This window comes from Notothenia coriiceps, unplaced genomic scaffold (genome assembly GCF_000735185.1).
Source record: "Notothenia coriiceps isolate Sejong01 unplaced genomic scaffold, NC01 NC01_scaffold00026424, whole genome shotgun sequence".
Lineage (NCBI taxonomy): Eukaryota > Metazoa > Chordata > Actinopteri > Perciformes > Nototheniidae > Notothenia > Notothenia coriiceps.
Genome location: NW_011359125.1, coordinates 1,138,496 through 1,150,346, shown reverse-complemented (window position 1 = coordinate 1,150,346; position 11,851 = coordinate 1,138,496). Strand labels below are relative to the sequence as shown.

Here is an 11,851-nt window from a genome sequence, read left to right as displayed (position 1 = left end):
GTAAAAAGCATGGTGGGCTTATGGGTAGACAGAGTTGAAAAGATGTGTTTTGAGGCGGGACTGAAAGACTGTGAGGGACTCAGAGTCACGGAGATCTTGGGGGAGGGAATTCCAGAGCCTAGGAGCTTCCACTGAGAAGGCTCTGTCCCCAAAGCTGCAGACTGTGGATGTGGGAATGGATAGGAGTCCGGCTGCGGTGGATCTGAGGGACCGTGGGGGTTGATAAGGAGTGAGAAGGTTTGTGAGATAAGGGGGAGCCAAATGGTGGAGTGCTTTGTAGGTGAGGACCAGAATTTTGTAGTTGATGCGATGGGAGACAGGAAGCCAGTGGAGGTCTTTGAGGACTGGGGTGATGTGATGCCATGATTTGGTATGTGTGAGGAGACGTGCTGCTGCATTTTGAACCCGTTGGAGTCTGTTGAGGGATGTAGTGCTGATGCCGTAAAGAAGTGAGTTGCAGTAGTCAAGGCGGGAGGAAATGAAGGCATGGATTAGTCGTTCGGCTGCGGGGCGGGTGAGAGAGGGTAGGATTTTATATAGAAATATCAGCAGTAGTTATGTCTGCCTTCTCTTCATGATAATGGAACTTGATGGCATTCTGCAATAATATTTTGAAAATATATTTTTACTTTCCCAGAAATCAGGAACTATTTCCTTTCTACCGCACTATACCTGTCAAGCATATCCCTGTGCAGGAGGGAGCTGTCAACGCACTAGGCCAGCTAGCGTTACAGCTCAACCTAGGAGTTTGCAAGAAGTGTTTTACGTTTTGCGCTGTCCCACGCCTCTTTTCAAATACAGTGCACTATTCCCTCTGCACGGTGATACAGTTGTTAGCTGTAGTTTATGAGGAGTGACATCCTCGTCCTGGTGTCTGCACACTTTCTGACCATGTAAATAGGAAGTGTCCTTTTGACCGTACATACTAATATTATGATGATTAAACTCTGTCAAATTGCGAACACGTTTGTGTTTGCAGGAAACGCTTGAGTTGGACATGTTCTGCTTAGACCTGGACACCTGGACCTGGACACAATTGTAAAACTTCATCAATCTTTCACACATACTGTAGTTATAACCTTTTATTATAGCGAACACTACTTTAAATTGATGTACTGACCTCTTTTGCTCCCCCCCACCAGTGACTTCTCCCCATCCTGCTCACCTCTGGGCCGCTCCATGCTCACCATGACACCAACATCAGATCACACGCTCTTCATTTACGGCGGTCTCGGCATAGACGGAAACACTCTTAGTAAGTGTCGTCCACAGAATAAGTATCGATTTAAAAGGCTTCTGTATTAATCTCTGTATGCTCCAAGTCTTCTCTGCCTCATAGACTGATGATGGGTCAGCATTAAGACATGCAAAACAACCACAACTAGTTTTAAAATGACCTAAATACAAAATTACTACAAAGGACAGAAAATAGAGCAGAAACATTGTTTTGCAGCTCTTTGGTCATTTTGTGTGTCGTTGTAGTTCCTTTGTGGTTGTTTGAACGACTTTCCAATAAGAAATATTTACTTCAGAGGTCCTGGCATTGAAACTATGAAAACATTGTTTCTTCATTTTTATTATGGTCTTGACTCATCTGTCTCTGGCCAGGACTGTTTTTATTATAATGTGACTTTAAAAACAAAGGACATCATCATTGCTCAAGTGGTTAATTTTGTGAAGCTCCCTGTGGTTTAATCTGCATTTTCACTAACCTCTCTCTGCTAGATGATGTCTGGCAGTTAAACACACAGAAGAAAGAGTGGAAAAAAATGACGCACCAACACAAGGACAAGCCCAGGTAGTTCCTTCTGTCATGTCAGCTTTAAGTGTAGCATAGTGTTTTCAAAAAACGGTGTGTTTTTTTCTGTATTTACCCTCCTGTTCCCCAGAGTGTGTCACTCAGCGTGCCTGGGGAGGGACAGCGATGTTGTCGTGTTCGGAGGAAGCAGCAACATGTGCCTCCTCATGGACTCGGTATGTCTTGTGTTTGACTTTCAATAAAAAAATGCATCTACCTTTTTGGGGTAGAAGTTAGCATATTACGCTTCAAGTTCACAGATCCCCTCAGGAGTTTCATCAGTAATGAAATTGCAGCATTTGCCTTTTTTAAAGCCCTCATTTCCTCTCTAATGTTACAACCTATGTTATTTGTTAAGTACACCAAATATAGCTCAGTGATTAAGAAGTGTTGCATAAAAAAGTTTAAGTTGCACAAATACTACGTGGTATTAATAATGTCACACATGAAGCCAACTGAAAGAGAACCCTGTAGAGAAATGTGTGTTTTATTACTATTCAGAGGTACAGTAAAACAAGACTGCTAACGTGCATGATCAGCAGATACATGTTTACTTTTTTTTCGCAATGCTAGCTTAGTTTGATAGCGTGCTATCATTTGCATATTAGTGCAAAATACAAAGGAATAAATGAGACAGATGGGAGTTTGTAGAGTATTGGTTAAGTAAAATCTGACTTAAAGATGGCACTAGTAGAACAGTCAAGGGATCATGTAAATCCTCTGGGAACAGCAATAGCCATACAAACGTTTGTGCATATATATTTTATAGTTCAACACATATTCTTTGTTTGTGCCAAACTGGTGGGCCTACTGCCATCACCACCAGAATCATAAGCGGGTTTATTGCCAGGTAGGTTCACACGTACAAGGAATTTGACTTGCATGATTACATATAAAACCTTTTTTTTTTAAAAAGTACACAGATAGCAAACTATATTAAGAACACCGTAATAAAATACCAGACACGAATAACTAGTCATATTCTGTTTTTTTCACAATTTCTCTGAAGAGGCTTTAAATATTTTAAAATGGAAAGAATAATTCCAGTAATGATTCTGTCATCCATCCTCATGTGCTGTTGTTGTTGTTGTGTCAAACCTCTTTATGTGTCAGGTGGCTGTTCTGAGGGCTCCATCACAAAACCAGTGCAGTGACGTGTTCATGTTTCAGACCCAGCCGTGCTCCCTCTTCAGGTTTGTTCAACCTTCCACTTAAAATGTCTGAGTTAATATTTTTGTATCATTGCTCACTGTCTGATTTGATGTGGTTAGTCACATGCCCCTCTTGTTCCCACTACTCGTTATGTACATTGGCAGCATGTGCGAGCGTGTTTGCACGTCGTCCCCGTTCACACATGATTAAGCAGTTCCACAGAGACCCTTTAAACACTCACAGCTATTTATACTCTCTGGCCCTGTGTTATGCTAATGAGCTTTACATTGTTATTATGCATGGTTAGTCTGTGCCATGTTTATAGTGAAGGATTAAAATGACTCAATGGAGATTAGTTGGTGAAGTTGAATTGTATTCATTCAACCTTCAAAGCATTTGAGTATTATGAATGTTCTCATTCTGACCAGCCAGTGGCGTATGTGATTTTTGGATCATTTATAAAAAAAATGTCTAACTGATATTTTAGTTTTGATAAATCATTTTAGGTTAATGTTTTGGCCCAAGAAATGTCAAAGTGTTTTTTTGTTCTGAATCCTCATGGTTTATTTCCCTATTGTAAATCCAAAATGATGTTTTTTTTTTGTTTTTTTGTCAGTCCAAAACTGATATACATGTAGACACAGATATTCAGTTTTGACATAAAACTTCTTCATGTTGCAGTTCTGCTGCAAATGTGTAGGTAATGTTAAACCTGTAAGGCAATAACTTTTGTACTTTCAGGTTTTGTGGATGATGAGCTATAGCAAAATGCTCTCTTTACCAAACCAGAACGGTGTTTTTTATAAAGAAAACACATGGGTAGAGGTTTATACAAGATCTCTTATGTTGAGCTGGAACCTAACCAAGATAAACTTCAGCTACCTAAATCCACCTCTAAATCTAAAACACAGTGATGTCCTCCACCAAGGACTTTTACAAGTGTAAAGTGATGCCTGCATCAATCAAGTGATTCACATCTGCTCAAATGTTATGGCTTCTCCCTTGGGCCATGCTGCTACCAAGTTTCATGAATATCGGGAAGGTTTTTCTGTTTTACTTACAAACCAACAAGAAACTAATTTAACCGATGTTATGTGCGTCTTTCTGGCAATAGCATCCTTTTTATTAAATTGTGATTAATTTTTGCTACTGTGTGACCCCAATGTTGGTTGGTTGTTGGTTCCCTCTGTTGGTGTGATTGTATGATAGAATACACTATTGCTATTGCATACAAGAGTACAAGTTGGCCACTTTGGTCAATTTAGCCCATTTAAATTTGGATTGCAGAACTTTTACATTTAAATCAATGTCACATTTAGACCTTGCCAAATGACTTCACGTGCCTATATCGGGTGTCTGTGGTGACTTTCCCACACTAGAGCCTTGTATTCCTGCAGCATCTCCCCCTGCACCCATAAAGAAGCAAATGTTAAAAGTAAAACACATCAGTTCTTGCCGGAGCAGAGCTACAGTTATGTCTACTAACGAGACAAAAGTGTTTTCAGAATCTAAACTGTCTGTTTGTCTTTCCTCTGTAGATTGTGTGAGGACCTAATAGCAGAAAACTCTGAGGTTTTTGAGGAGCAGCTGACCTGGCTGCCATCGAAGCTACGGAACAAAATTGACAAGCGAGTCACCTTTTTCTCCTCTACGAAACCCGTTCTAACAGCTTGAAGACGTCGTTTGAAAAAAAAATTGAACTAGTCAATTACTAAAACAGAAATGTTCTTTGTGTGTTGGGAATTTTTGTGTTTAATCATTTAAAAAAAAAAAGTGCTATTGTTTTAACTTAAGACGCATCATTTGTATGTTTGTTTTTTTGCCTTATTTTTAAACAACCAGTTAAGATTTGGTAACATTTTACTCTATTACAGTGTTTAATAATGTTCAATCTGTTTTTGAATAAAGGACTTTATATATTATTGTGGTTTTTACCATCATCAGTGATTAAGAGTAAAAAGAAAGTAATCTACTTGTTATTTGAACTTGCGTACAATTGTGAATGAAGTACTCTAATCCTAACAATGTTCCCACACTGAGTACTTCCACAGTCCCACCAAACAAACAATGTAGTAGACGTACGATGTGTGCAGTATAACAAAATAATGCCGCAAAATTATTCTTTATTGTTTTAAAAAAGGGGTTGCACATGCAAATTAAATATTTAACTTTTAATAAAAATCGGCCTAAATGATGACGATATTCTCTCAAAATATGTAAAATGTGTTTTAGAAGATAATGGAATGAGTTATTCAAATGCAGAAAATGTCATGACTTGACACTTTGAATGCATTTCAACTTTAAAGCTGAAGGACACGTACATAAAAAGGTAAACGTTTCCTGAGAAGAAAGAAAAAAATGCTTTTTGTTTTGTTATCGTTAGCTTTATTTACCAATGTTTCTTTTCATTTGTGAATATTTTCCCCCTTACTTCCTCTTCCGTGACTTTCAGTTACAGATACATCAAACTTTACTATTACCGTTTTCCCTAAAGGGAAATGTCATTCCAACTAATCACATTTTTTGAGAACCCATCGGACACTATCACTTTTTAACCTCCAATTGAAAAAAGGAGAGTTGGGATTGATTCTTTTATTTTGTATTTCTACGAGTTGATTTTGAGTTTAGGCCTGATTGTTGATGGTCACAGCAGAAACAAGGGGCATCTCATGCTGAAGGGGTGTCTTAGCTTTACACGGGTCGGACGTAGTTGGCAGGAAGCATGCCGCGCTGCCCCGTGCGCTGGTTGCACCCGAACATCCACCCTTCGTCTATCTGCTCCACGTTTAAGATCAGATCGCCTTCCTGCAGAGAAACTTCATCTGCATCTGCTGCCGTGTAGCTGTACACAGCCTGGTAACGTTTCTGTGGAGAGGGATCAAACACACACAGAGGAAATAAACAAACACAGCTGCACTGACATATGACAATGACTCCAAACAGGGTGATTTGCATTGAATTGTCCTAAACACACCCCTATACTGCAATACAAAAATTATCAACACAACTACACTGGCAGGTTGCTGACACTCAAAGTAGTGGGTCTCTTTATATCTGTTTTGCATCTCTTTCTAGTTGTTTTGAGTCTCTAGAGCTATTTTGAATGTCTTTGTTGTGGGTCTCTTTGCAGCTCTTTTGCATCTCTTCGTAGTTTTCAGTGTCTCTCTGAAGTCTTTTTTCAGTTTCTTTGTGGTTATTTTGACTCTCTTAATGGTTTTTCATGTCTCTTTAAGTGAAATTTTGTAGATTAAGGCCAGCAATTGTTACTTGTAATGACCACCGTGCACAAAGCCAGTTCCATCACAAAAATGGTATCCAGTTTGGTGTGGAAGAAGAGAGCCATGACCTCAACCATATCCAACACTTTAAATATGAACAGGAATACAGTCTGTGAGCCAAAACTGATTCCCAGACATCAGTGTTGGATCTCTGATGCTCCCACAGCACATTAAGACCCATTGATTTGCAATTGTATGTTCAACAGTTACATAATAAGTGTCAGGTGTCCATTATACTTTTGCCTTTTGAGTGTATGTTTATGTATTAGCCTTACCCCTCCACTAGGTGGTGCTACCGCAGCAGGACACGTTTGTCCGACTGGCGGCTGACTGAATCTCTCAGGGTTGCTGGGTTGTTCCTCATAGTCTACACACACAAAGTGAATACAAAAATATATGATTACATTTGGTGATTTGAATAAGTGTGTCAGAAGGTGTAAGGATGTTTCCTACCTTGTCTATTCTCAGGAGGAGGTGCGTCACTTCGAAACCTGCTCTTCTCAAAGTCTTCATGGTACTTTATCTGCACACACAGGAAGCAACACACTCATGTTAAAGCCACATCAAATCTGACTGCTGACCCAATGTCTCTGTGAGAGGAAGAGGGGTTTATGTCTGCTGCAGATGGAGAGGGGTTTATCTCTGCTGCAGAGGCAACCGTTTTGAGAAACCTTTAAGCCTGTGTGTTTTAAGTTTTTAGATTTGGTGCATTTTATATTCTCATTTTAAAACACTTAAAAAAAACAAGAAATGTGAAACTCTCAAAAACCTATGTTACATATCTCCAGCCTTACATATCTACTTTTGAACATTCAATATATACAAATTAAATTAGCTTATTAAGAATGACCTATATGCAGAATGATTGATTAGAGAAGAATGTTGTCAAGAACTATTGGCTAATTTTAATTTTCTGAGTTTCTACTAACATTTTCTATTTGCTGCTTAATGCGGGCTTTGTCTTCTTATGGAATTATAGCAGAAGAAACTTTGGATATGGGAGATTGCCATTTTAATTGCACAAAAGTGAGTATTCAAAGATGAAAATAAATAGAAAGGGTTGTGACTCCTTCATTATAATGTTCCACATCTCACTGAAGAGAAACTATGGTGTTGAGACGCTTAATGCAACTTCCAGTGTGTCCACCAGGGGACAGAGAGAGAGGGATAATCCCACAGCCTCTATGAAATTAATCAAATGCAGTTCCAGCTTTTAGAGGCTGGAGGAGGAAACTTACTGGGTGTCCTCAATAGACCTCAGGAAGAGAAACAGACATAGATCTGATGGGAAAAGACTGGAGGAGAGTGAGAGACTTGAAAACAAGAGGGGGGACGATTGAAAGAAAGAACAGGAGAAAAAAAGGACATAGTGACTGAAATCTAAAAAAGGAAAGACAGAAAGAAAGAAAGGAAAAGAAAGGAAGGAAAGAAAATGGAAATTAGGAAGAAAATAGGGAGTTTGGGAGGAAAGAGAGGAAAAAGAGTGAGGAAGGAAGGAAGGAAGCTCCCAGTGGAAAAATAAATTACTCGATTTTGTCTTTTTCACATGCAGCTTATCTCCCTTCATTCCTTTCTGCAACCACAACTCTCATGAGACAAAAAACAGAAAGTGTGTGTGTTGGTTTAAGTGTGGTATGCATGAGTGTGTGTATATGCGTGTGTGTATACGTGTGTGTGTGTGTGTGTGTGTGTGTGTGTGTGTGTGTGTGTGTGTGTGTGTGTGTGTGTGTGTGTGTGTGCGCGCACGCGTGAACGTGAGCGTGTGTTCACAGCTGAGAGACTTTGACCATATAGGGCAGCTGCTCCTCAGTGGCCGAGGAGAAATGCCTGAAATGTGTCTCTGCAGGATCCCTCACTGCTGCCTGCTGCAGTTTTTTATTCTCTGCCAGTGTATCAAAGTGGTTTTAAGTACCAGTCCACAAATCTCCAATCTACCATCTTGTTATTGGACCAGGATGTTTTCCTGTTGTGTCTTATGGGAAATTGCTCAACTTGTTTCTTGCATCTGACCATCCTTGTTTTTTTTGTCTCTTAAGGTATAAAACCCTACCTATAAATAGATTAGTTTCTTCATTAAATTATTATAATGATATATCTTTGAGTGAAAAGGAATAACCATCAAAAGTAGATTACCCAAATTACAAAAATAAAAATGGAATTAAGTTTGCCTTTTCTATACACAATGTCCTAGTTACTGCAGATAATCAGCATAATTGTTTCCACAGATTTCCCTATTCTCTACCAAAGAAAAGGTTCCAGACCTCTGAATCATCGAACATCTCCAATTTCCCCAGTTTGCCTCTTAGATTGGCTTATTTCTTCAGTGCTCATGCAAATCTTAAGTTACCCTATACAGCAACCACTACCACAGCTTCTAAGTGGACTTAAAATGACGTCCTTGTGCTGGATACGTCATTCTCCAGTGGTTATTTAGGCCATCTCTCAAACAGGAAACTGTATAGTCATAATGTCAAACAAAATGGCTGCCCAACAGTACGTTTCTTACGTTACTGATCTGGTCTTGCGTCTTCTTCAGTCTCTGCATCTCCGGAGTGTCGACCACCACGCTGAAACCTTTCCCCTTGTTCTTTTCAAAGTCCTCCTTGTAAAGAGCCTGAAATGTACAGTAAAATCAATCTTATTTTAGAAGAGGAATAATCCTATTTGCTTTCTTGCTGGGAGTTAGAGGTGAAGATTTATACTTCTCTTGTCGTTATTGGGAATATGAAGCTACAACCAGAAGCTTGTTAGCTTAGCTTAGCATAAAGACTCTAAATAGCCAGGCACTGTCCACAGGTAATAACATCTGCCTATCAGCACTTCATAAACTCGCTCACAAACACATTAGATCTTGTTTGTTTAATCCGTAGTCTTCCGAAGTCACGGCCAAGAAATAGTCTGGACACATAATCCCCAGTAACAATACACATGTCCTTTTGACACTTCTGTTTTTGTATTGCTTTATTAATTACAAAAACCCCATATTTTACCTTTGGTCACAGCCAGGCTAGCTGTTTTCACCCTGTTTCTAAGCTAAGCGAAGCTAGCAGTCTGCTGGGAGTTGGATTCATATTTAACCAACCAACATGAGAGTGGTATCAATCTTCTCATCTCAAACTTGGCAAGACAGCGAAAGTCACAAACTACTTATTTGGAGTGAAATCTTTCATTAGACCTGTTATATTTTCAATTCATGCATATTTTTATCCACATGGAGTTTTGAGCTGCATTCATGGTTTATTGGTACAAGTTGAAAGACATCTCGCTGTTTCTTCAATGCTCTTACAATTATATTGTTGTTACTGTATGTAACACTCACTGACCTTTTGCCTATGACCCCTTAATTTGTGTTAAAGTGTACTGAACTTGAAGCCTACTTCTCACAGGGTGCATGTTAGTGTGTGCAGGTCTTACATGCGGATTAGAAACAACTGCACTTGTTGCTATTTATTTTGTCAGCAATGATAAATTCAATATAACCTAAATGCAGCATTGGATGAAAAATGTATTAAACAATCACGTAAGAGGGAAATGTATTTGAAGTTCATGCAGACAAACATAGTTAGTGGTTGAAAGGACGTTACATCTAAAGCTACGACGGACTGTTATGACTTATGACGAAGATTTAGTGTTATTATATTATTTGATGCTCTTCAGTTCTTGAGGCGAACCGGACGTACGTGACTGATCTGGTCTTGAGTCTTCTTCACTCTCTGCATCTCCGGAGTATCGGCTACCACGCTGAAACCTTTGCCCTTGTTCTTTTCAAAGTCCTCCTTATAGAGCGCCTGCAAATTTGTTATGCATCAGTCTTTGAAATGATTTCCCTGAGGTTAGCTTCTCAGCCCAAAGAGGGTTGCTTTTGAAAATAACAGAAAATGGATTAGATATCCTGTGTAAGCACGGACAATTATGCTAAATGTGATTCACAAATAAACATAAACACACACTTTAGGCTATTTGTAACATTTCTTTGTGCGTTTAGGCGCCGGGGAAACACTTGCAACTTAAACAAATCCAAAATGTTTACTTTAAAGTAAATCTGAGACAAAAAACATACACACATAGTGGTGAGTCATGTTCTTGCTATGAGAAATATGCTGTCTTAGTAAGAGAGCTTAACTGCCGAGACTTTTATGGTTATAAACAGTGAGCTGGGTTGGATGAGATGAGGCGAGAGGACAGAAAGGGAGAGAGAGAGAGGAGGAAACCGCTGTTGGTGTGAATGTGATCACAATGTTATCCTAAGCATCCTGTAGCATAATAATATATGTTACATGATAGAAAGGGTTTTTTACCAAACATGGAGCTAATTTGTGTGGTAACATCAGGTGCTTGTTTCAGACACTTGTTATATTCTGAAAAATCATTTGGTTCCTTAAATACTTTAAATTCACATAAGTAAAGAGCCTAGCTGTAGTTTTCCTTGCAAAGAGAGGTTTGTGGTTCTCATCAAACGTTTGTGCTAACGTTTAATATGTGTGGTTTGTTTTCTTAGTTCACGTTGACACGAAAACAAGGACATTGGGATGGATTTTTAAGAGAAAGTGAGATGCAGAGAAACAATACAATCTATTGGCTGGGTACTTTGATGGATTGGTCTAACCCTCGCCTTGCAGGTCATAGCAGTCCATTAAGTCTCTCAGCTAGATGCCAGAGTCGATTAACCTAGTTTAAATAAATGATTGAAAAGGAGGCAGGGGGGAAAAATGTGCTTAGATCTCTAGAAGTATCTTTAGAAGTAAAAAAAATAGGGGCACCAATACTACGCCATGTGGCACATATGGGACTACTGTGGAAATGTCAACAGATACAAAGGGCTGTACTTATTAAGCAATTAGATTTTCAACAAAGCAAAACCAGAAGGGCATTGAAAGAGTGAAGATGTTTGCCAAGAGCATTTTCATAAGTCAAAAATAATGAGTGTATTGGTTCCTCCTCGGCCGTGCAACATCCTTCCAACAAGTTTCGTCTAAATCGGTCGGTTATTTTCAGAAATCATGCTGACAGGCAAAGCAACAAACCATTCTGAAAACATAACCTCCTTGTAAATATTCCACATTGATAGTACGAACTGATAAATTCAATTCATGGAAAACGCTTGCAGGGGAAGAAAAGTTTTGAATTGAAACTGTGAAGTAACAACACAATCCCTAAAGTAAGATCCAAACTGTAAAGGAATCTCTTTAATTGTGCGGGACTTGCAGGGCTTAATACTGGCTTGGACAGTGTGATGAGATTAAAGATTAAGTACGATGAAGGCCAAGTTGAGCCAAGGCCACAAGAGAGACCAAAAGGAAAAAGAGATGGAAGTGATTTTTAAAATATGCTACAGTCAATGCAAAATCCACTTGTTCATGTCTCTTCTGCATCATGATGTGTCCCCTCTGTGGAAAGAGACTCTGAAAGTTTCCGATAAAAAGATTCACTCACTTTTTGTTCTGATTCATTTATATAAAAACCTGCCTGAAAATGAGCTGATCAGATTTTGGCCACTTTATGATATCTTAACGATTTTTTGGCTTGTGTAACCATTAGCCAATCACAAACCAAGGTAACCCCCCCCCCCCTTATCACCTGGATCTCCTCCTAGAGCACCATTGAGTTCTTTTTAACCAAATGT

General features: G+C 39.1%; 2 protein-coding genes across 5 annotated transcripts in view; one reads left to right on the top strand and one right to left on the bottom strand.

Annotated features, from left to right (window-relative positions):
- LOC104957045 (kelch domain-containing protein 1-like) overlaps positions 1–4,878 on the top strand; it is a 9,489-nt gene extending 4,611 nt beyond the window's left edge. For 2 of the 3 annotated variants that reach the window (XM_010784645.1, XM_010784644.1), the window contains exons 8-13: positions 980–1,038; positions 1,143–1,255; positions 1,726–1,798; positions 1,890–1,974; positions 2,912–2,991; positions 4,489–4,878. In XM_010784645.1, the coding sequence (XP_010782947.1) occupies positions 980–1,038; positions 1,143–1,255; positions 1,726–1,798; positions 1,890–1,974; positions 2,912–2,991; positions 4,489–4,624 (546 nt within the window). In that variant the 3' untranslated portion in view covers positions 4,625–4,878. Of the gene's footprint in view, positions 1–979; positions 1,039–1,142; positions 1,256–1,725; positions 1,799–1,837; positions 1,975–2,911; positions 2,992–4,488 lie in introns of all 3 variants that reach the window. The other variant, XM_010784646.1, reaches the window with a different exon arrangement.
- A 672-nt stretch (positions 4,879–5,550) lies between these two features.
- LOC104957044 (LIM and SH3 domain protein 1-like) overlaps positions 5,551–11,851 on the bottom strand; it is a 9,367-nt gene continuing 3,066 nt past the window's right edge. The window contains exons 4-8 of one of the 2 annotated variants that reach the window (XM_010784642.1): positions 9,909–10,016; positions 8,735–8,842; positions 6,682–6,751; positions 6,504–6,595; positions 5,551–5,815 (exon numbers count right to left, since the gene is read on the bottom strand). In XM_010784642.1, the coding sequence (XP_010782944.1) occupies positions 5,642–5,815; positions 6,504–6,595; positions 6,682–6,751; positions 8,735–8,842; positions 9,909–10,016 (552 nt within the window). In that variant the 3' untranslated portion in view covers positions 5,551–5,641. The remainder of the gene's footprint in view (positions 5,816–6,503; positions 6,596–6,681; positions 6,752–8,734; positions 8,843–9,908; positions 10,017–11,851) is intronic. The other variant, XM_010784643.1, reaches the window with a different exon arrangement.